Source organism: Pongo pygmaeus, chromosome 8, assembly GCF_028885625.2.
Source record: "Pongo pygmaeus isolate AG05252 chromosome 8, NHGRI_mPonPyg2-v2.0_pri, whole genome shotgun sequence".
NCBI classification, from domain to species: domain Eukaryota; kingdom Metazoa; phylum Chordata; class Mammalia; order Primates; family Hominidae; genus Pongo; species Pongo pygmaeus.
Window position 1 is genome coordinate 19822083 of NC_072381.2, and position 21848 is coordinate 19843930.

At 36.4% G+C, this 21848-nt stretch overlaps 1 protein-coding gene and 1 long non-coding RNA gene across 4 annotated transcripts in view; one reads left to right on the forward strand and one right to left on the reverse strand.

The window, feature by feature from the left end:
* The window catches only part of MALRD1 (MAM and LDL receptor class A domain containing 1), a 679682-nt gene extending 660429 nt beyond the window's left edge, over nt 1-19253 (forward strand). The window contains exons 39-40 of the mRNA XM_054503207.1: nt 15478-15553; nt 18932-19253. Coding sequence (XP_054359182.1) covers nt 15478-15553; nt 18932-19033 — 178 coding nt within the window. The 3' untranslated portion in view covers nt 19034-19253. The remainder of the gene's footprint in view (nt 1-15477; nt 15554-18931) is intronic.
* On the reverse strand, nt 1985-19807 carry LOC129044940 (uncharacterized). Of its 3 annotated transcripts, XR_008504860.2 has the most exons (4): nt 13544-13871; nt 7413-7671; nt 7193-7304; nt 1985-2070 (listed from the first exon to the last, which is right to left on the reverse strand). It is a non-coding gene; the product is annotated as an uncharacterized LOC129044940 (long non-coding RNA). The 3 variants fall into 3 exon arrangements; XR_008504859.2 differs by lacking the exons at nt 1985-2070; nt 13544-13871 and adding an exon at nt 19627-19807 and having other exon boundaries at nt 5306-7304; XR_008504858.2 differs by lacking the exon at nt 1985-2070 and having other exon boundaries at nt 5306-7304.
* Between the last annotated feature and the right edge of the window lie 2041 nt (nt 19808-21848).

Below are 21848 nucleotides of genomic sequence, written 5' to 3' on the forward strand. Positions count from 1 at the left end.
GAATCAGCAAAACAGGGAACGTGAAGATCATGAGGCATGCGGATCGCATCTTTTATTTAGGCGAATGTCCTACAAGGTGTGTGGGCAGGGTGGAGGTGGGGAGCTCAAGTTGGGGACACAGCTTGTGATCTTTCCAAATTGTGAAACTATCACCCCTACCCTGAGATTCCAATGCACAACAGCCCCATAAATAGAACTTGGGAAATCCAACTACATGGGTTTAAAATAATTTAAAATGTTAGTTAATCTCATCACCCAGAGTTACATACTGTTAACATTTTGATGTATCTTCTTTTGAACTTTTATCAATGTATAAATATGTACATGCACTCTTTCCTCTTAAAATTGATATTGCTATGAAATTTATTTCTCCTTATTTCCCTATACTGACCATTCTCAAACATTTTGGGCTCAACATACCATCACACCTTTAAAACTTATTGAAGACCCCAAAGACTTTTCTTAAGGTGGTTTATACCTATCAAGACTTACCATATAAGAAATTAAACTAAGAAATATTTACAATTATATTTGTTAATATATTTTAAAATGACAAGATATCCATTATAACCTATTATGAAAACATATTTGTATATTTAAAGTATATGTATAATATTTATCTATATATAAAATATAACATTCTATTTAAAAATGACCTTTACCAACTGTGGGGCTTTGAGGTATCACATTTGTTGAAGAAAGTGTGGGAAAAAAATATTTCCAGAATAGGTAACTAGCAAAAATTTACTGGAGAAAAGTATATGTTAGCCAAGTAAATAAGTATTTACTCATATTTGAACCCCCAGTGCTTAGTAGAACAAAGCTACTTGTATTACTCCATTTGCATTGCTATAAAGAAATACCTGAGGGTGGGTAATTTATAAAGAAAAGAGATTTTTTTGGCCGACGATTCCGCAGGCTATACAAACAGCATAATGCCGGCATCTGCTTGTGGTGAGACCTCAGGAAACTTACAATCATGGCAGAAGGCAAAGGGGAAACTGGAACATCACATGACAAGAGTGATCGAGAGAGAGAGGGAGGAGGTGCCATGCTCTTGTAAACAACTAGACCTCTCATGGATTCGTAGAGTGAGAACTCACTCATTACTGCAAGGGCAGCACTAAGCCCTTCATGGGGGATCTGCCCCCGTGGCCCAAACACCTCCCAGTAGGCCCACTTTCCAACATTGGAGGTCACATTTCAACATGAGACTTGAAGGGGACAAAACATCCAAATCATATCACTACTCAAACTAAAACAAACCTTTAGTGAGGGCTAGTGTGGGATTCTTATATCTACTCCTGCATTAAAGCCATTATCTTGATTTGTTGAAATATATTAAACACAATTCAACCTCACACAGATATGTATTTTTAAAAAGGAGGTGATATGGTTTGGATCTGTGTCCCCACCAAACTTCAGCTCAAATTGTAATCCCCATTGTTGGAGGTGGAGCCTGCTGGGAGGTGATTGAATCATGGGGGCGGAGTTTTCATTAATGGGTTAGCACCATCCCCACCAGTGCTGTTCTACTGATAGTGAGTGAGTTATTGTGAGATCTGGTTGTTTAAAACTGTGTGGCACCTGCCCTGACTCTCTCTTGCTCCTGCCCCAGCCATGTAAGACGTGCCTGCTTCCACTTGACTGTATATTTCCTCAGGCATCCCCAGAAACAGAAGCCACTATGCTTCCTGTACAGCCTGCAGAACTATGAGCCAATTAAACCTCTTTTCTTTATAAATTACCCAGTCTCAAGTATTTCATCATAGCAATGCAAGAATGGAAAAATACAGAAGGTGTATTTTACTAGCTTTTGAGATAATTATTGATACTTTTCTATTACACCAAAACTTTACATGGGGTAGTTTCTTAAAATGCAGTTGTAATGCAGAATCTGAAACCACATCCATAGAATTTTTGAACTGTTACGTTAAAAATTCACTGGTCTATTTTTCACTTTGAATGGATCACTTACCTATGTGTGATTTTGTAGCATCATGCATGTTACATTTAGAAAATATTGGTTCAGTGATTTATGCAGTGTGTCAGATGCTGACCCATTTCATTCTGCAATTTAGCAAAAAAACAAAAAACAAAACAAAACAAAACCTTCATCAATCAAGTATTTAAAGTATGGGGAACTTGTCATACTCATGGTGAACAACACTTATTTTTCAAAATTCTCATTTTTCTTTGGATGTTTGAAGTTTCTCATCAGCAATAGATACTATCAGGTGTTTTATTTGATTTAAGAGCCTTGCTTCACTTGTTTTTATGAAAATGTCTGCCAAATGCCCTAGTGTAAAGAACCATAGTTTTTCTGTCAGTAATTCTTTCAAATACAAGTTTTGCTCCGGGATGAAAAAGTGGCTAGTTTAGCATGCAACTCAATCTCAGTGCTTTTCCATAAGACAACATGTGCTTCAGTATTCCACAAAGATGCTTTATATGCATACTTCACAGAATATAAAAATGACTTGTAGTAATGACTTGAAAGTTAATATGATTAATAATTTTTGAGGCTTTATCAAAGTCATTTTGCAGCGTAACTGGCTTTACTGGCAGCAGATGGTGATGAAGAACACAGTGTATAATTTGGCACCATGGCTTTAACTAGTGCTAAGAACTAGTACTAAGATACCAGCAGTTTTCCCCTCCATCACATCTGGGCCATCAGTGTAAATGTCATCCCAGTAAAAAGTCTATTATAATAAAAATTCATTAATCTAGCTTGAAATTTCAGTGAATATTTTACCCATGTGTTTTATTACTAATGAGAAAATTAGTTTTGAATTTGTAGATCCTTGGAAGGTGTCTTAGAACCTCCAGAAGTCCAGAGCCCACACTTTGAAAACCACAGGCTGTGTTAGGCCATTTTTGGGTTGCTATAAAGAAATACCTGAGGCTGGGGCTGGGTGCAGTGGCTCACACCTATAATCTCAGCACTTTGGGAGGCCAAGACTGGTGAAACACTTGAGGTCAGGAGTTTAAGACCAGCCTGGCCAACATGGCAAAACCCTGTTCCTACTAAAAATACAAAAATTAGTCAGGCATGGTGGCACACACTTGCAATTTCAGCTACTTGGGGGTTGAGACATGAGAATCACTTGAACCAAGGAGGTGGAGGCTGCAGCGAGCCAAGATTGCTCCACTGCACTCCAGAAAGATTCTATCTCAAAAAATAAATAAATAAATAAAAGAAGAGGAAGAAGAAGAAGGAGAGGAAGAAGAAGTAGAGGAATAAGAAGAGGAAGAAGAAGAGGAAGAGGAAGAAGAAGAAGAGGAAGAGGAAGAAGAAGAGGAAGAAGAGGAAGAGGAAGAAAGGAAGAAGAAGAGGAAGAATAAGAAGAGGAAGAAGAAGAAGAGGAAGAAGAGGAAGAAGAAGAGGAAGAAGAAGAAGAAGCAACAACAGCAGCACAGAAGCAATACCTGAGGTTGAGGCTGGATAATTTATAAAGAAAAGGGACTTAATTGGCTCACAATTCTGCAAGCTGCATAAGAAGCTTGGTGCCAGCATCTACTCAACCCCTGTGGAGGAATCAGGGAGCTTTTACTAATGGCAGAAGGTGAAGCAGGAGCAAGCACATCATGTAGCAACAGCAAGAGCAAAAGAGACCGGAAGGAGGTCCCACACATTTTTAAACAACCAGATCACATGAACTCAACACAAGAACTCACTCATCACCTAGGCGATGTGGCTCTAAGCCTTTCCTTGGGATCTGCCCTCGTGATCCAGTCAGGTCCCACCAGGCTCTACCTCCAATATTAGGGATTGCATTTCATCATGAGATTTGAAGGGGACAAACATCCAAACCATGTCACAGCCCTGTACCACTAAACATTCTTTAAAGCATGACTTGAAGAGGTTGAATAATGCTGTGTCAAGTACATGCATTGTCATTTAACCATTCTCCTATTATTAGACATTGAGCTTGCGTCTAATTTTTCTAATTTGTGATGAACTTTTTCTATATACATTTTTGTCTTTCTCTCTAATTATTACCTAAAGACTGACTCCAATACTTTTACTAGGCCAAGATGGATTTTTAAAATGTGCTGTTAGGCCAGGCATGGTGGCTCATGCCTTTAATCCCAGCACTTTGTGAGGCCAAGGCAGGAGGATTGCTTGAGTCCGGGAGCTCAAGGCAACACAGCAAGAGCTCATCTTGGCAAAACAATTTAAAAAAAAAAAATTAGCTGGTCATGGCGGTATGTGGCTGTAGGGCTAGCTACCCAAGAGGCTGAGTAGGGAGGATTGCGTGAGTCCAGGAGGTCGAACTATGATCCCATGACTGCACTCCAACCTGGGCAGCAGAGCAAGACACTGTCCAAATATATATATATATATGCTATAAAATATATTTCCAAAGGGACTTTCCTGCTAGGCATCTGGTTTCTATTAGGTGGTTGTGAATTTGCTAACACTGCACTTGTGAAGTGGAGTGAAGACGGAGCTCCCATTGGCAGCCTGGGTTTTCTTTAAGATTAAGTTACAGAAACCTGGGTCAGTTTTATTCCTACTAATTGCCTCCATATTCCTGGGCATGTTCCCGTTAAAGTGCTCTGCCACAGCAAGAGTGCTTAAACGGTGACAGCTTTTGTGGTCAGCATATTTACTTCCTGCCTGAAAAGAGTGGAAGAAAAATAAAGCAGCTGCTGTATCATGTGAATGAGTTTGGCAAAATTTGGTGTTCCAGTTGTTTGGTTTTGTGACCCTGGGTGATGAATCTTTTCCTCTGCCTTTTGTGGCATTTCTGGTTGTGTTTGCAAACGCAGTTCTTTCTGAACTTTTTCACCCAAACATTTGGTTCAGTTTGTTCCTTAAGGACTTGGAAATGAAAATGTGAACTCATAGACATTTCCCCCTAATGTATCCTTGCTTTTTCAAATTGACTTCTTTTCTTTCTTCCTTTTCCTCCAGATTGTTTATTTTTTTTAAAAAAATCATCATTTTGACAGGAATAGAGACAATTAGATAGTTTACTATTTACATTCTCTTATAATTTCTCTCTCTGTCTCTCTTTTTATTAGCAGTAGTCAGATAACATGGTATTTTATGGGAGTGTACACTCAATGAGAATAGGTTGACTTCATAGACTCAACTTATTTCTTCTATTACCTTATGACTCTGTGCAATTTTTTTTCTACCTGTAGACTTTTATAACAGATCTAATGTGTTACACTGCAATGATGCACTATAAATTATAAGCTTGGTGTTGACTTTTTTATGATAAACATGAACATATGAAAATGCCCCCAAAATCAAATTCTCTAAGGCATTGTTGTGCTTCAAGATCTCCATAAAATCTCTCCTCCCTCCTTGCCAACACTTTCTGGGTAGCTTTTACTGAAGCGCATCTTGGCATCGTTTCAGCCTGGTGTTTGAAGAGTATTCGTTGAAACAACCTAGTGTAACCCTTTGCTGATTTTCCTAAAATAATGTGGTTAGGGACTTGTTACTTTGTTACATTAGATTACAGTAACAGGATCCACAAAATAAATGCTTTATCTCTTGAGTTAGAGAAGTGCTTCTAAGCATCCGGTTTGTTTGTTTCTTTTTGAAATTATAGCCTGCGTAATTGATTGTCCTGCTTAAATTTGATTTCTAGAATCTTAAAGTCTAAGTTGCATCCTGCCTCTAATAAATATACATACTCTGATGATATCCATTTCATGAACTCTCCGTCTTGTTACCTTTGCCTCAATTCTATTTTCCTGTTCTCAGATTCCCCTTCTCCAACTTCCTATTTCGTATTTGTTTTATGTTCTTTTACTGTGCTATTTTTTTCTTTGTAAAATGCTATAAATCTGTCCTTAGTACAAAAAGGACAAAATAGTGCCTAAAATTAAAATTTATGATTACTTTCCTTGAAAAAACAGTCTATTCAAACAGGCTAAAAAATGGACTGTAAATGATCAGAGACCAGGTGTAAAATAACACTTTAAGGTTTTGAGAAAAGAAAGATGATACATGTGAATCATTTGAGACTGTGAGTTACATAGGAAACACAGGGCACCAATCTCTCATGATTACTGCAAGTTAAAAATGAACAAGTAAACATACCACAAAACCTATTTCCTTAGGTTATAAAGCCAGGGAAGAAAAAAAAAATAAAAGAACATTGCTCATTGATTTTTGGGATAAGACAAAGTTAAAAAAAAGAAAACAGTACACTGGTTAAGAAACAAACATTTCTAAAAAGCTCTCTTCTTGGCAGAGGGAAATATATTTAATGAGCATTAAAAATAGGTATAATTAAAAATGGAAACCCAAGAATATTTTATTTTTATTGGAATGCTGTGTTATATTTTCCTTTTATCTGGAAGATTGGATCTTTGGGAAAGGCTTCAAATTCCTTAAATCTTAAGACTGGAAACATTTGGGAAAAACTAATCGAAGACTTTAAAATGAGAGAGGTGGAAGTAGGGAGAGGAGAATTAAGGTTTACTTCTCTGGGACAACTCAGATTCACCATTAATTATGCTAAACAAAATATAATGTAATAGGCATGACTCAGAATAAGTGAATTCTATTCCCGCCAGTGAAATGATTGTCTTTTATAATTTAGATGCATCCTTTAAAAAAAAGTCACATTCATTTTTATGGTTAGGAAACATCTCTCCCTCGTAGTAACAGATCACATACTTCACAACCTGAAAATTCACTTGAAGACCTTGATGTTTATGCATAGATGTTGTTCCATACCCCTCGTTGTTTCAAAATAAATACATAGGAAGACCACAGGTCTTTATTTTCAAATATTGTAAAATAGCAAATTAGTACCAAGGTGATTTTTTTCCAGCCATATAGCTTTTTCAGTTTCTCCATAGTAGAAATAGAAAAGCCATGCCTAATCTACTGTACTCTGCTCATCTTCAGGGAAGCCCCCAAGCTACTCTGGGCTGCCACTTAAGCAGGTGACAGAGGAATGGAAAAAAAACAGAGGGCAGAGGTTACTCCTGACCCACTTAACGTCTTGGGCTAAGCAGAACAGGAAGCTATGTACAAACATGGCTGTATTAAACAATAGTAAAAAATGAATTGTCTTTCCTCTGTGGGGGTTGAGGAAATATATTATTGAGGGTGGAAATAAGCAGAGAGAAGTTAGTGGACTTCATTTCATCACTAAACCTTTAGACTATAGGTAATTATCGTTATTCTTTCTACAAATATTCAGTTGATTCTTACTGTCTTCTAGGCATTCACAAGGTGCTGTGACAGAGAGATGAGGAAACCAGATGTGTTCCTTATCCCTCAGAGGACTTATAATCTAGCTGGGGAAGAATCTCAGTTGCTCCATCTGTAATAGAAGACAGAGACAAGATGATTGCAAGGGTTCTTGCTAGACTCTAAATTAATAAATCTATTTTTTTTAATTAAAAGTAATGCTAGGCATGGTGGCTCATACCTGTAATCCCAGCACGTTCAGAGGCTGAGGTGGGAGGATTGCTTGAGGCTAGAAGTTCAAGACCAGCCCGGGAAATATAGTGAGATGTCATCTCTTTGAAAAATTTAAAAATTAGCTGGGTGTGATAGCACATTCCTGTAGTCCCAGCTAGTCAGGAGGCTGAGGCAGGAGGATCTCTTGAGCCCAGGAGTTGGAGGCTGCTGTGAGGTAGGATCATGCCACTGTATTACAGCCTAGGTGACAGAGCAAGAACATGTCTCTAAAAAAAAAAAAAAAAAAAGGTGGAAAAAGTTCAAAGTACTACAGTGATTATTAATTTTGACACCTCCTTATTATTGTTCTTTATACCAATGTCCTTTCATTTCACAAATTTGGGGATCAGGAGAAAGAAGCAGGAAGTTTAAAAGAAGATGTAAATGACAAAAGGAGGAAAGCATAAGGAAAGAAGGTGAAGAGAATAGCACTCAACTATTGGTGGGCACCTACTTGTGATAAGCATTTTTATAAACACATCATTTCATCTGAGAGACAGAAACCAGCAGTTGCCACCCTCTGAAAACCTCTAGGGGTAGGAGCCGTATACTAATCAACTTAGTAAGTCTAGGACCCAGTGCAACATTTACTACGTAGTATGTGTCCTAGACATGGGTGAATGTCAATAAATAAATAAGAAAAATGATAAGTAACATTTAAAAATTCTCTTTCCACCATCTTAAGGAGTGAGTTACCACATTGGAGAGCATCGGTTCCTTTCAGGCACTTAACTCATGACAATTGTGTCTCAGATTTTAGGATATTGTCTGACATCTTAGAAACAATGTTTAGAAATCATTTCACTCATGAAAGCATGAGAACCAATCCTCCACAGATGAAATACAGAGAAAATATCTTTTAATAGATAAATTATTATGTTTATCCATTAACATCATTGGACAGCTGCATTGTAATTATCCTAATTTCAGACAGTATGATTCTTCATACTTTTGAGTGAACAGGTTTTCACACTAAAGTTTTATCACACAGTCCACCAAGATACAATAGAAATAATCATCCATGACCCTCACAAATGGTATTCCCTTTGACTTAAAACATCCGTCCTAAAGTTTTGAGCTCAGGTCAGGCACAGTGGCTCACACCCATGATCCCAGTGCTTTAGGAGACCAAGATGAGAGGATTGCTTGAGTCAGGAGTTTTGAGTTCAAGACCAGATTGGACAATATAGCAAGACCCCATCTCTACAAAAAATTAAAAAATTAGCCAGGTGTGTTGGCATGCACCTATAGTCCCAGCAACTCAGGAGGCCGAGGCAGGAGGATCGCTTGGGCCCAGGATTTCAGGGCTGCAGTGAGCTATGATCACACCACTGTACACCAGGTGGATCACTTGGGCCCAGGAGTTCAGGGCTGCAGTGAGCTATGATCACACCACTGTACACCAGCCTAGTCAACAGAGTGAGACTGTGTCTCTAAAAATAAAAAATAAAAAACATTTAAACTTTTGAGCTAAGTTTTCTTTGAGTATTTTCTAAGTCTGCTTTTAAATATGAACATATTGCAACAGTGTTACTCCCATGAGATAGTAGTAGAAACTAGGTGTTTGGTGAATTTCACTAAGCAGCTTGAGCAGTTTTAAAATTAGCCAGGTGTGTTGGCATGCACCTATAGTCCCAGCAACTCAGGGGGCTGAGGCGGGAGGATCGCTTGGGCCCAGGAGTTCAAGGCTGCAGTGAGCTATGATCACACCACTGTATACAAGCCTGGGCAACAGAGTGAGACTCTGTCTCTAAAAATAAAAAATAAAAAAATTTAAGCTTTTGAGCTCATTTTTCTTTGAATATTTTCTAAACCTAATTTTAAATATGAACTATTGCAACAGTGTTACTCCCATGAGATGGCAGTGGAAACTAGGTGTCTGGTGAGTTTCACTAAGCAGTCTGAGCAGTTTTACAGACACACCAAGTGACTTACTTGTAAATTAGGGGGGAAGAAAAAAAAAAGCACACATCTGTAGTTAACATAAAGAAATTAAATCACCCATTTATCACCAAAAATGGCAATCAATTTAGTAAATAAAGTTAATAGAAAACACTCAGTAAAACAAATTATAAAAGTGTATTTTAAAAATTAACAAACTTGCAATCTTTGTAAAAAGATGTTCATTTTGAAGGACAGGCCTCTCAGCAGGAACACTGTGCTGTCACTCTGTCCTAGACACTTCAGCATTCGGAGTGACAGCTAGTCTCACTGTCACCATTGTTTCCTTTCAACCCAGATAAAGGTTTATTCACTTATCTAGTCTAAAGATGTTCACTTTAAGTGGCAATGAGACTCTACCCTGAAACTGTCCAACATTGCCATAATAATTTTCCTATACACTAGCTTTAAATTGTTTATATTAAGGAAGTTTTATAGCCCCACTAAGCTAGGGATAAATGTGGTTATCAAAAATAAACTTTTGCCAGAGGAATTGGGAAAAAAGGAAGTAAAAGGCATTCAAATTGGAAAAGAAGACGTAAAATTCAGTATTGACAAATGGCATGATACTATATATAAGAAATCCCAAAGAGTCCACAAGAAAGCTACTAGAGCAAATAAACAAATTCAGAGAAGTTACAAGGTATAAGAGCAACACTTAAAAATCAGTTGTATTGCTACATACCAGCAATGAACAATCAGAAAAGGAATCTTGAAGGCAATTCTATTGACAATAGCATCTAGAAGAATAAAATACCTGGGAATAAATTTAACCAATGAGGTGAAAGATTTATACACTTAAAATCACAAAGCATTATTGAAAGAAATTAAATAAGACCTAACTAAATGGTATGACACACTAAGTTCATGGAAAGGAAGACAATATTGTCAAGACGTTAATACTAACTAAAGCAACTGATATGGTTTGGCTCCATGTTCCCACCCAAATCTCATCTTGAATTCTAGTTTCCATAATCCCCATAAGTCGTGGGAGGGACCTAGTGGGAGGTAATGTAATCATGGGGGTGGTTACCCACATGCTGCTGTTCTCATGATAGTGAGTAAGTTCTCACAAGGTCTGATGGCTTTATAAGGGGCTTTTCCTGCTTTTGCTCTTCCCTTCTGGCTGCCACTGTGTGAAGAAGGGCATGTTTGCTTCCCCTTCTACCATGATTGTAAGTTACCTGAGGCCTCCCCAGGCCTGTGGAACTGTGAGTCAATTAAACCTCTTTCATTTATAAATTACCCAGGCTCAGGTATTTCTTCACAGCAGCATGACAGCAGACTAATACAGCAACCTACAGATTCAAGGAAATCTCTATTGAAAATTCCAACGCCATTTTTGCAAAAATGAAAAACCTCTTCTCAAATTTATAAATTGCAAGGGTACCAAATAGCCAAAACAATGTTGGAGAACTCAAACTTCCAAATTTCGAAATTTACTACAAAAGTACAGTAATCAAAACAGTGTGGTATTGGCATGAGGCATGAGAACAGACATATAGATCAATTGAATTGAACTGAATTGAAAATTCAAATATAATCCCATACATCAATCATGAATTGTTGTTTGACAAAGATGCCAAGTCCATCCAATGGGGATCAAATAGTCTCTTCAATAGATGATATTGGGACAACTGGATTTTGCAATGCAAAAGAATGCAGATGGACCCCCTACTTCACACCACATATAGAAATTAGCTCAAAATGGATCAAAGAGCTACATGTAAGAGCAAAAGCCATAATGCATTTAAAAGAAAACATAGTGGTAAATCTTCATGATCTTGGATTTGGAAATTGATTCTTTCTTAAATATGACACCAAAAGCACAAGCAACAACAAAAAATAAATAAGTAAATTGGACTTTATCAAAATCAAGACCTTTTGTGCAACAAAAGACATTATCAAAAAAGTGAAAAGACAATCTACAAAATGGTAGAAAATATTCAAAATTATGTATCTGATAAAAGTTTAATATACAGAATATATAAAAATCCATACAACTTAAGAACAAAAAGACAACCCAATTTCAAAATGGGCAAAGGACTAGAATAGTCATTTCTTCAAAGAAGATTACATATAGTTGAACATAAAAAGATGTTCAACATCACTAGTCATTAGGGAAATGAAAATCAGTACCACAATTAGATACCAATTCACATCCATTGATAGCAATAATAATAATAATTTAACAACTGAAAATAACAAGTGTTGATGAGGATGAGGAGAAATAGAAACCCTCACACGTTGCTGGTGGGAATGTAAAATGGTGCAGCACTATCAAAAACAGTTTGGCAGTTCCTCAAAAGCTAAATAAGAATTACCATGTGTTCTATCAATTCAACTCCTAGTTATACACCTCGAAGAATCAAAATAGAGACTTAAACAGATATTCATGCAGCAGTGTTCCCCATAGCAATATTCACAATAGTCAAAAGATGGAAACTACCCAAATTTCCATCAACAGGTGAATGAATAAACAAAATGTGGCATATACATGCAATGGAATATTATTCAGCAATAAAAATGATTAAAGTTCTGATACATGCTGCAATATGGATGAATCTTGAAAACATTATGCTAAGTGAAATAAGCCAAACACAAAAGGACAAATACTGTACGATTCCAGTTAGGTGAGGTACCTCGAGTCTCATAAAGACAGAAGGTAAATCAGAATTTACCTGGGATTGGTTGGAGGGGAATGGGGTATTAATGCTTACTGGCCATGGAGTTTCGGTTCAGAGTTATAAAAACGTGGGAAATAGTGGTAATGGTAGCACAACCCTGTGAATGGAATTAATGGCATTGAATTGTATACTTGAAATGGTTAAAATGGCAAATTTTATGTGATATATACCACTCTTTTAAAAATTAAAAATTAATAAAAGTAACATTACTGAAAACCATTGAATTGTGTACTTTAAGTTTGTGAATTGTATGGCATGTGATTTATAGCTCCATAAAGCTGTTAAAAATAAAAATATAAAATATTCACCTCCAAGTCATATTTATTGGATGTAACATAGATTGGTTTTTGTTTTATTCTTTTTTTCTCCCTTCCCATTTGTAATAATTTCAGACTATTATAAACACTTCCATGCTTTTATCAACACTAAAACAATGTTGTCAGTTAATAAGTGAATTCCATTAGAAGTATAAATATGCTCACTAAATTAAAATTGGAAACTGCCATCAGAATTATCTTAGTTGTGCATTGACCTAGGTCTCTTGTCGCACATTCAGAATGCCACTTCACACAGTATCTGCACGTAATGGATGTACGATAAACTTAATAATAATTTATGTGAATGCATGATAAGGGAGAAAAACTTACATGATCCATGCAACTTCCTTTCCTCTACTCAAAATTTCTAAGTCAGTTCCTTTATCATCATTATTCCTGGAAGTGGTTATATTCTTTAGAACCTCAATTCTTACAACTCACTTATTCATTGGGGGTAAAAAAAATCAATTGCTTAAGAGCTACCGGCATATTGACAAATACAGTAAGTCAAACATTGCATTTTTTTTTTTTGGCCTGATGAAGACTCATCATTACACCATCGAGTTTCAGAACTGGCAGGAAACTTTATAATGAAACAAACATTTTATTTCCCTCATGTAAGGATCCACCATTTTAAGTAAAATTGCCTGTATTTGAATATCAAATGGACATAGTTGATGAAAATGGAAAATCATAATATTGAACTTGAAATAGTAAATGTATAGAGTGACACTAGCAATTTCCTTCATGGAAGAATCTGTGGACGGTGTAATAGTTTACCTTATAAATAAATAGGAAAGATGTTAAAATTTAAGCCTAATAATCCAGGGATTTTCAAGAATGGGAGATATATCTTTGATCTAGGAAAAATAAAAGCAATTTGGGAATACTAAAAAACAAAAGTTGAAGTAGGAAGGATTTGCCATTCCTCACCTTCCAATACCCACACTGAAACCCTTTCTTCTTTTATTACAACTCCACATCCTTACTGTTAAAAATCATCTTCCTTCTTTGTAGTTACCCAAATCTTGAAGGCCAGACACCTTCAAATGTTTTTTCATTTTACTAGAAAATTATTTCAGACTTAAAACCCTTTCAGAAGACAAGTAGCTTCAATAATTGAATTAACAGAGCTGAGAATTGTATAAATTTACCTGGCTTCTGCCTGCCGACCATGGTCTGGGTCATCTGGAGTTCCAGCAGTTTAAGACCAAAAATAATTGCTTCATATCAAGATCTTTTGTGTTGCTTCTGCCTCACATCCTTGCAACTGACGGCCAAGCTGGTCCCTTCAGCTCCTGGTTGTATGCTCAGGCTTTGACCATCTGTTCTGTCTAGCCCTGTGGTTTGGGTTTCCTCCTGCTTCCTGATTTCATGCCTGATTTCAGCCTCTTAATTTTTCTGAGCTCTTGGTGTCAGTGTCTGTCTTATCTTTACTTAGTTCCTAATTTCTATTATGTTTTGATCATCGCTACTTCCATGTCCAATTTTTCCTGCTTTGGTATTTTGATGCATTTCAAAACTACACTTCACTCCCTACCCAGTCTCAACTCCAAGATCATCCCTGGCTCAGTTCATGCACTAACCATGCTATGTACTGAGATTACTACTCTGAGAATTTAATGTAGACTAGTCTTGAATAAAGTAAAGGCAAAGAGTCAAACACAACTTATTCAAATTAATCAGAGCACCTAATAAGCATTCAATTAGTGGTTAATGAATTAACAGATATTTGTTGACTCAATTCAGACTTTTTTCAATAATAACCCACAAAATAGATGCATATGGCCGTATTCATCAATAAGCAAAATGTACCCGCAGTGAGGGTGAAACATTTAATCTATTGTATATTTAAGCCAGTGGAGATCAGGAAGCTTAAAAGACACTGAATCCACAGGGAAAATGTATTGCCAGCCAAACATAATTAGCCAGATTAGACTGTTAGGCTCACTGATGCTGCAGTTTCTTTGAAAAGGACCATGTGGTTTGGTAGATGACAATAGGCAGTTATGCCTATGGCAATTTGTTTTCAGAAATCAAATCAGTAAGAGCCCCCTTTTTGCTACATTTTATTTTGGGATTTAGAATTATATTACTGACAAACATTAATTTTCACTATATCCTGATTAGGCAAAAATATACATTATACATACATTATACATTGTATTATACAATTATCACACATTATATATTTGTTATTCTTGTCATTAAGCTCTTAAAATAATCATCCTGGAATTGGTCTTCCATTCTCCATTGTGTGTGTGTGTGTGTGTGTACACATGCATGCATACGATCCTTTCTTGTGTGTGTTTGTGTGTGTGTGTGTGTTTATTTAGTTTTTGGTTATTTTTTGTTGTTGTTCCTATGATAGACATTTTTTCTTCATCAGTTGTCACCAAGTAGTCCAGGGCTGCGTGTCTTCTAATAAGTCTATTCTTAAGTAAAGTATAAAAGGAAAATAATCATATGGAGCCCAGTTAATTATAATGAATTATGCATATCTAGTCCAATATGTGATATTACCAAGGGCTTGCTGTTTTTGATTTTCATGAAACGCTACCCTAAAGAACTTTTCAAAGCACTTGTATTTAAATTTGCTGACTAAAATGTTAAAGACTATGACTCATGTGCTACAGATCTTTATGACAGATACTGTCATGGAAAACAGTCTTCAGGATGTAGTGGTTTGGCACTTTGCAGTGTCAAGGACTTGAAGATGGCCTTTCTTTATCACCAGTACAGCTTCATGTTACATTGTTCTTTCTAATGTTGGACACTTTGCACTGAGTCATATTTTAAGAAATCAACATTAAGACTAACTTTTGCCATTTCTTTTATTTGCCTGGGTTTATTTGGATCTAAACACTCAGAGTTCAAATTACATTTGCTTTCATGAATGTGGTCACCTTGGTGTCTTGCAAAAAATAAAACATAAGAAACAAACTTTACTTATGGTAATACATTCATGAAAATAAGTGTGCTCGCTAGACGACATGTCTCTCAAAAGTTTCTAACAAACAATAACCTGAAAATGTACTATGGTAAATGTCATTCGTTTTTTATTTTTGATGGCCCTGTGTGCTTTAAGGAAAACCGAGGGAAGTGGTAACTGTGCCTTTGTCAATCCAGTTTACGGGAACTGGAGCAACCCAGAAAAAACAGAGGTAAGTGGCAAGGGTGAACTGTATCATTTCACACAAATGCACACACATGCACACACACATACACACACACACTGAACCAGTGTTGCTTGAACATGTTTCTACATCATAACTAAAAGAAATGTTTTAGTGGAGTTATTTCAGTTGGGGGTAGAAAGGAGTTTCTGTCTCTATAAATATGCTGTGAGAATTGTCCATTTCAGGACAGTTTCAGTCCGCTTGTAAGATCAGTTCACTGCTAAATGGCGTTGTGGTCACTGTTTATACTCAAAAAGAGCTGACAAATCTGGAAAATATCAGTTTAACCCACAGAGTATTAGTCAGCTACTTACAGTAACTATTCATTGAATGTCTTTCATATTTTATTCTCAAAAACAAAAGAGAGGATAGCATTCTATGTTCTGTTTAAATTTAGGATGACTAGTGAGGGCCATTACCTGATAACTTAGAAGAGAAAAAAGAAATGAGAATGTATTACATCTTCCTTGGCTCTTTTTGGGAGTACCCCTTATTTTTATAAGCAGGGAGAAAATGGCAAGGAAAACCTTTCTTGTTCCTTTTTTAGATTTTTTAAATTTTAAGTCATTTTTAGGTATAGTTGACAAATAAAACTTTTATATGTTTAAGGTATACATTATATTTTACTATAGGTATACACTGTGAAGTGATTACTACAATAAAACTATTTAAAATATCTATCACCTCACATAGTTAACTTTGTGTGTGTGTGTGTGTGTGTGTGTGTGTGTGTGTGTGCTGAAAACATTTAGGATCTCTCTTAGCAAATTTTGAGTATATCACACAGTATTATAGTCACATGCTATACATTAGATCCCCAGAATTTATTCATCCTGCACAAAAACTTTGCACTCTTTGATCAATATCTCATTCCTTTCTTTTTATTTTCCCATTCCTTTCTTAAGTAAGTGTTATGAGAATTCATCTGGATATAAAGTAAGTTTAGTTATGACACACCACTTCTGAACTGTAAAAGTTTATTACATCTGAGTTTAGAGCTATATAAAATTCACTCCTTATAAAATGAGTATTATAAAAAGCTAAAGTTTTAATTATTCTCTTTCTTTATGAAAATAGGTCTTAGTTTTTTATCTTGTTTCTGGTTAGGAAAATGAGTAGCGAGGTATCAGGTCAGGTGGTTTCTAGTAGTTTAAGAGCCTTGAGTGCTGTGGCCGAAGTCTAACAAAACACTTGACTTTTTTATTTTTTGTGCTTCAGTCAATAATGATATGATACACACTTTTAGTATTGTTTTGATAGGAATGAAAACAGGAAGTAAATGATTTCCTAAAGCACAAAGAAAATGAATTTAGATGATTTGACAAATAAATCAAGACAGAGTAAAAATGAAAAGGTAGACTTACTTCATGGATAAAAAAACACATACACATTTAAGAAGACAAATGTAATATATCTTTTTGACAAAATAGGATGGTGTAATATAAATATATTTTCATTTTTACTAGAGAAAGAAAATCTATTATTTATTTATTTTTTGAGACAGAGTTTCACTGTTGTCACCCAGGCTGGAGTGCAAAGGTGTGATCTCGATTCACTGCAACCTCCATCTCCTGGGTTCAAGTGATTCTCCTGCCTCAGCCACCTGAGTAGCTGGGATTACAGGTGCCTGCTACCATGCCCAGCTAATTTTTGTATTTTTAGTAGAGACAGGGTTTCACCATGTTGGCCAGGCTGATCTCGAACTCCTGACCTTAGGTGATCCGCCCTCCTTGGCCTCCCAAAGTGCTAGGATTACAGGCGTGAGCCACTGTACCTGGCCAGAACATTTAATATTTTTTATCCTCAGATTAGTTTAACTTTTACTGTCTGAAAGATACACATGAGATAAGGAATTAAAGTGAGATCTTTTAAATTTTATATTTTTTGTATTAGTGCCTCATAAACTTGTAGTAACTAAAAAGTGGCTCGGTAGGTGTTATGGATTCTTTACTTTCTACTGAGATGGGTTCTGTTGCATTCAGATTTGTACTTCTCAGCAAGTACAGGAAGGGGCCTCCATCAAAGACCCACCTTTCAACCTGCTTTCAAGATGGTTTCCACTGTGTGTGAGTGTGGTGGCATAATGGATGACTTGAGAGCACCTCAGAAGTGATTTATGTTTATTTTCTATTTCGATAAAAGAAAAACTCCTTTTTCATTTTCTGTTTTCCTTTCATTATGAATGGCTAAAGAAGAAATCCTGGCACATCTCCTGACCTTTGTGGCTATTTTGATTTCTATTGTTTCAGAAACAAATGACTTTGTATTGATTAACCTAGGTCTACTTTCCCCATCATGAGAAAGATAGACTTCTCTAAGTCTATCTTTCAAACTATGTTTTAAATTATTGGAGAAAACTCTCACATTCTGATACAGAAATGGAGAGAATATTCATGGCAACATTCGTTGGCAATTCATGCCAATATTCATGGCAATATTCATTGTAAGCAACTGCCACGTGCCATCAGCCAGCTTCAAGGACTATCAACCCATGGTCATTGTTGTTTCACCTCTACTGCCCTCCATTTCCTCACCCTCCAGAAGGTTTTCAAACAAATCTCAGATATCATTTTATTTCAACTGTAAAGACTTCAGTTGTGTTTTTAAAGGACAAGGACTTTTAAAAATATAACTGCAGGATCATACCTAAACATTTAACAGTAATGTCTTGAGGCCATCAAACATTCAGTGTTCAACCTACGCCAATTGTCTCATTAAAACCTAAAAGGTTTTCTGTAGGGGTTTTGTTGTTGCTATATTTTAAAAATCAGAAATTTTAGAAGGTATATGCATCCAAATGGGTAGATATGTCTCTTAAATCTCTTTTCATCTCTAGGTTCCATTCTCTCATTTTTTTTCTTGCACATTATTTGTTGAAGAAACCAGATTGCTTGTCCTATAGAATTTCGCACATTGTAGATTTTCCTGTAAACTATATAATTATAGTTTACAGGAAACTTAAATGAAATGGCATTTAAACTTATATAAAATGTCTTTATTTACTTAAAGCCATCGGTTTTGTTTTGTTTTGTCTAACCTAACTATATTCAATACAGAAGCCTTAGTGAAACCAGCACCAGAGAAAGAAGTAGCCAAAATATTGGTCATTGCATTTCCCCACCCCACCAGAGGTGAGGCAGTGGTGCCTAAGTCCTGAGGACCCCAGGATACATGGAATCTAGGCTTATGTCAGAAACTCAAGCAGTGTGGGATGTAGGTGCTGGAAGAAGCGTCAGGGATGTTCTAGTTATTACTCCAGTGAAAATCCATTGGGACCTTTGCTGCATTCTGCCTGATCTTTAAAGAGGTTTCTTATTTTAATGCCTAAAATTCCACCCTTTCAAATGTGTTTTTCTTCGTCAGAGTTCTGTCTATTCCTTCTCAAACCCATTATATGGCACAACATCAGGAAGCCTGGATACCCTGTCACATCATCTCAAACAGCAGCATCGAGACCAAGTCTGATCCAACATGTGTAGTTTCTAGAAAATTGAAGTCTCCACAATCTGATAGAAACTCATCTTCTACAATGGTAAAAAGAGAAAGGATTGTAAATGCCAGTGTAATTATAACATTTATGAATGAATTTTCTTACAGAATATAGAGAATGTTTATATGGAATCAGAATCAGTACCTTATCTTCACTGAACATCTGAATATTTTAATAAAATTTCTGTTTAATCAAGTTTGTTGTTTTTCTTTGATTTTATCTTTTTTTAAAATGATGAATCAATTTGTTTCAGATTCTGAATATAAACACGTTTTAAAATGCTCTTTCTTTGCCGTATAGCTTAGAAACACAGGTGAACTGACTTGGTATACACACGGGCAGAAATGGACAAATCAAAGAAATCCAAGGCAACATAATCATAAGTTGTTTCAGCACTTTGTAAAAAAATGTGATAAATTATCCTCCTATTCTTGCCTTTTTCAAATAATTACTTAATGCTTTTCTATAGGCATACAAATAATGCTAAACCTATGAGTTAAGAAGCTTGTAGCTACAAGAAACTGAAAACTCCCCAAGCGAATGTCTTGAATCATGTGGCAATAATTACCTCCCAAACCAGGAAATTAGGAGATGGAGCCCTTCTTAGGATGGTCGTTGTAACACTTCCATGACCCCAGTAAGGACCTCATAGGTTGATGAGTTTCACTTCCCAGCCTGTGTTCTCAGGTTAGCTCCCCTACAGGTTAGATGAGTGCTCCATAAGCTGCAGCATCGTTGTGTTCGCAGTAAAGTTCAGAGGCAGAGAAAGGCCCATTTCTTTCTGCTTTTCATTTTTTACCAGCAAAAAAATCCCTTCCCCCACGCACTTCCCTCCACAGCATTCTTCTTATTGGCCAGCATAAACGTGGAGCTCAGGCTAAGCCAATCGCTTCAAAGGCGATGAGGCCACCATGATTGGCTGGAACCCTCAACTTACACCCCCTGGCGCTGAGAGTGTCTGTGAAGCACCTTGTGAAGCAGATGACGGTAGGTTCTTAAATGAAATTGAAGTTAGGAAAGGTGAAGGGGATTATATCTATTAGGCAGCAATCAGCATCTAAAGGAAAGAAATGTCCCTCTCTCTAGTAATGTGCCCTGCAGTCATTTCAGTGGATTTAGATAGAATGGATTAGCAATCTGCCCAGCCTTTGCCCTGAAGGGGTTGAAGAGGAGAAAAAGCCAGGAGTCACTACCACGTGATAATCTGGGACATTTCTAAGCCCAATAGAAAGTCAGTTGTACACCATGTAAGTTTCATTATTCTATTAGTGCCTTTTGTAAAAGTACAGACTGGTGGAGAAATATTATTTCTCATCAGTCTTGCAGTAAATTAATCTCAAATTTTATCTAAATTAATTTTTTTGAATGCATTATTCCTTTGCTCTGTATTGTCTTTTACTAAATGCTGCCTTCATATTGACATCAACGTTTTTGATTTCAGAAATATTCACACAAGGAAAGATCAGTAGTAGTAGCAGGTGTTGTTCTTGTCCTTGACTCAGTCTGAATCTTGGCATTGTGGGACATATGCACTTTTGAAAGTTGCATTTGTTTTAGCTTAAAACTACTAATGTTATCCACATAGATTCAGAATCTTTGCTTAAGCATACAGTATTCTTTTAAAAAGAATAGAATTAAAATTCAGCTATGGTCTCAGTAAAGAACTTGAGGCTACTACATGAAAAATGCAGGAAAATGCAATTCCTTACACAAAAGATAATAAAGATTATTCTACAACTTCAACTGGCCTGCTTCACAGGGATATTGAGAGAATTCATGACATATAAGGAGCCCCAAATACAGGTTAGTGACAGAAAATCAACAAAGAACAGAAATGAGAGTACTCTTTTTTTTTTTTTTTAAATTCTACTTTAAATTCTGGGATACATGTGCAGAACGTGCAGGTTTGTTGCATAAGTATACATGTGCCATGGTGATTTGCTGCACCCATCAACCACTCATCTACATTAAGTATTTGCCCTAATGCTCTCCTTCCCCTAGCCCCTAACCCCCCAACAGACCCCAGTGTGTGATGTTCTCTCCCTGTGCTCATGTGTTCTCATTGTTCAACATCCATGTATCAGGGAGAACATGTGGTGTTTGGTTTTCTGTTCCTGTGTGTGTTTGCTGAGAATGATGGTTTCCAGCTTCATCCATGTCCCTGCAAAGGACATGAGCTCATTCTTTTTTAATGGCTGCATAGTATTCCATGGTGTATATGTGCCTCATTTTCTTTATCCAGTCTATCAATTATGGGCATTTGGGTTGGTTCCAAGTCTTTGTTATTGTGAATAGTGCTGCAATAAACATATGTGTGCATGTGTCTTTATAGTAGAATGGTTTACTGCCCAAAGTAATTTATAGATTAAATGCTATTCCTATCTGGCTACCATTGACTTTCTTCACAGAATAAGAAAAAAGCTACCTTAAATTTCATATGGAACCAAAAAAGAGCCTGTATAGCCAAGACAATCCTAAGCAAAAAGATTATAATGCTAGAGGCGTCATGCTACCTGACTTCAAACTATGCTACAAGGCTATAGTAACCAAAACAGCATGGTACTTGTACCAAAACAGACATATAGACCAATGGAACAGAACAGAGGCCTCAGAAATAATGCCATACATCTACAACCATCTGATCTTTGACAAAACTGACAAAAACAAGCAATGGAGAAAGGATTCCGTATTTAATAAATGCTGTTGGGAAAATGGGCTAGCAATATGCAGAAAACTGAAACTGGACCCCTTCCTTACACCTTATACAAAAATTAACTCAAGATGGATTAA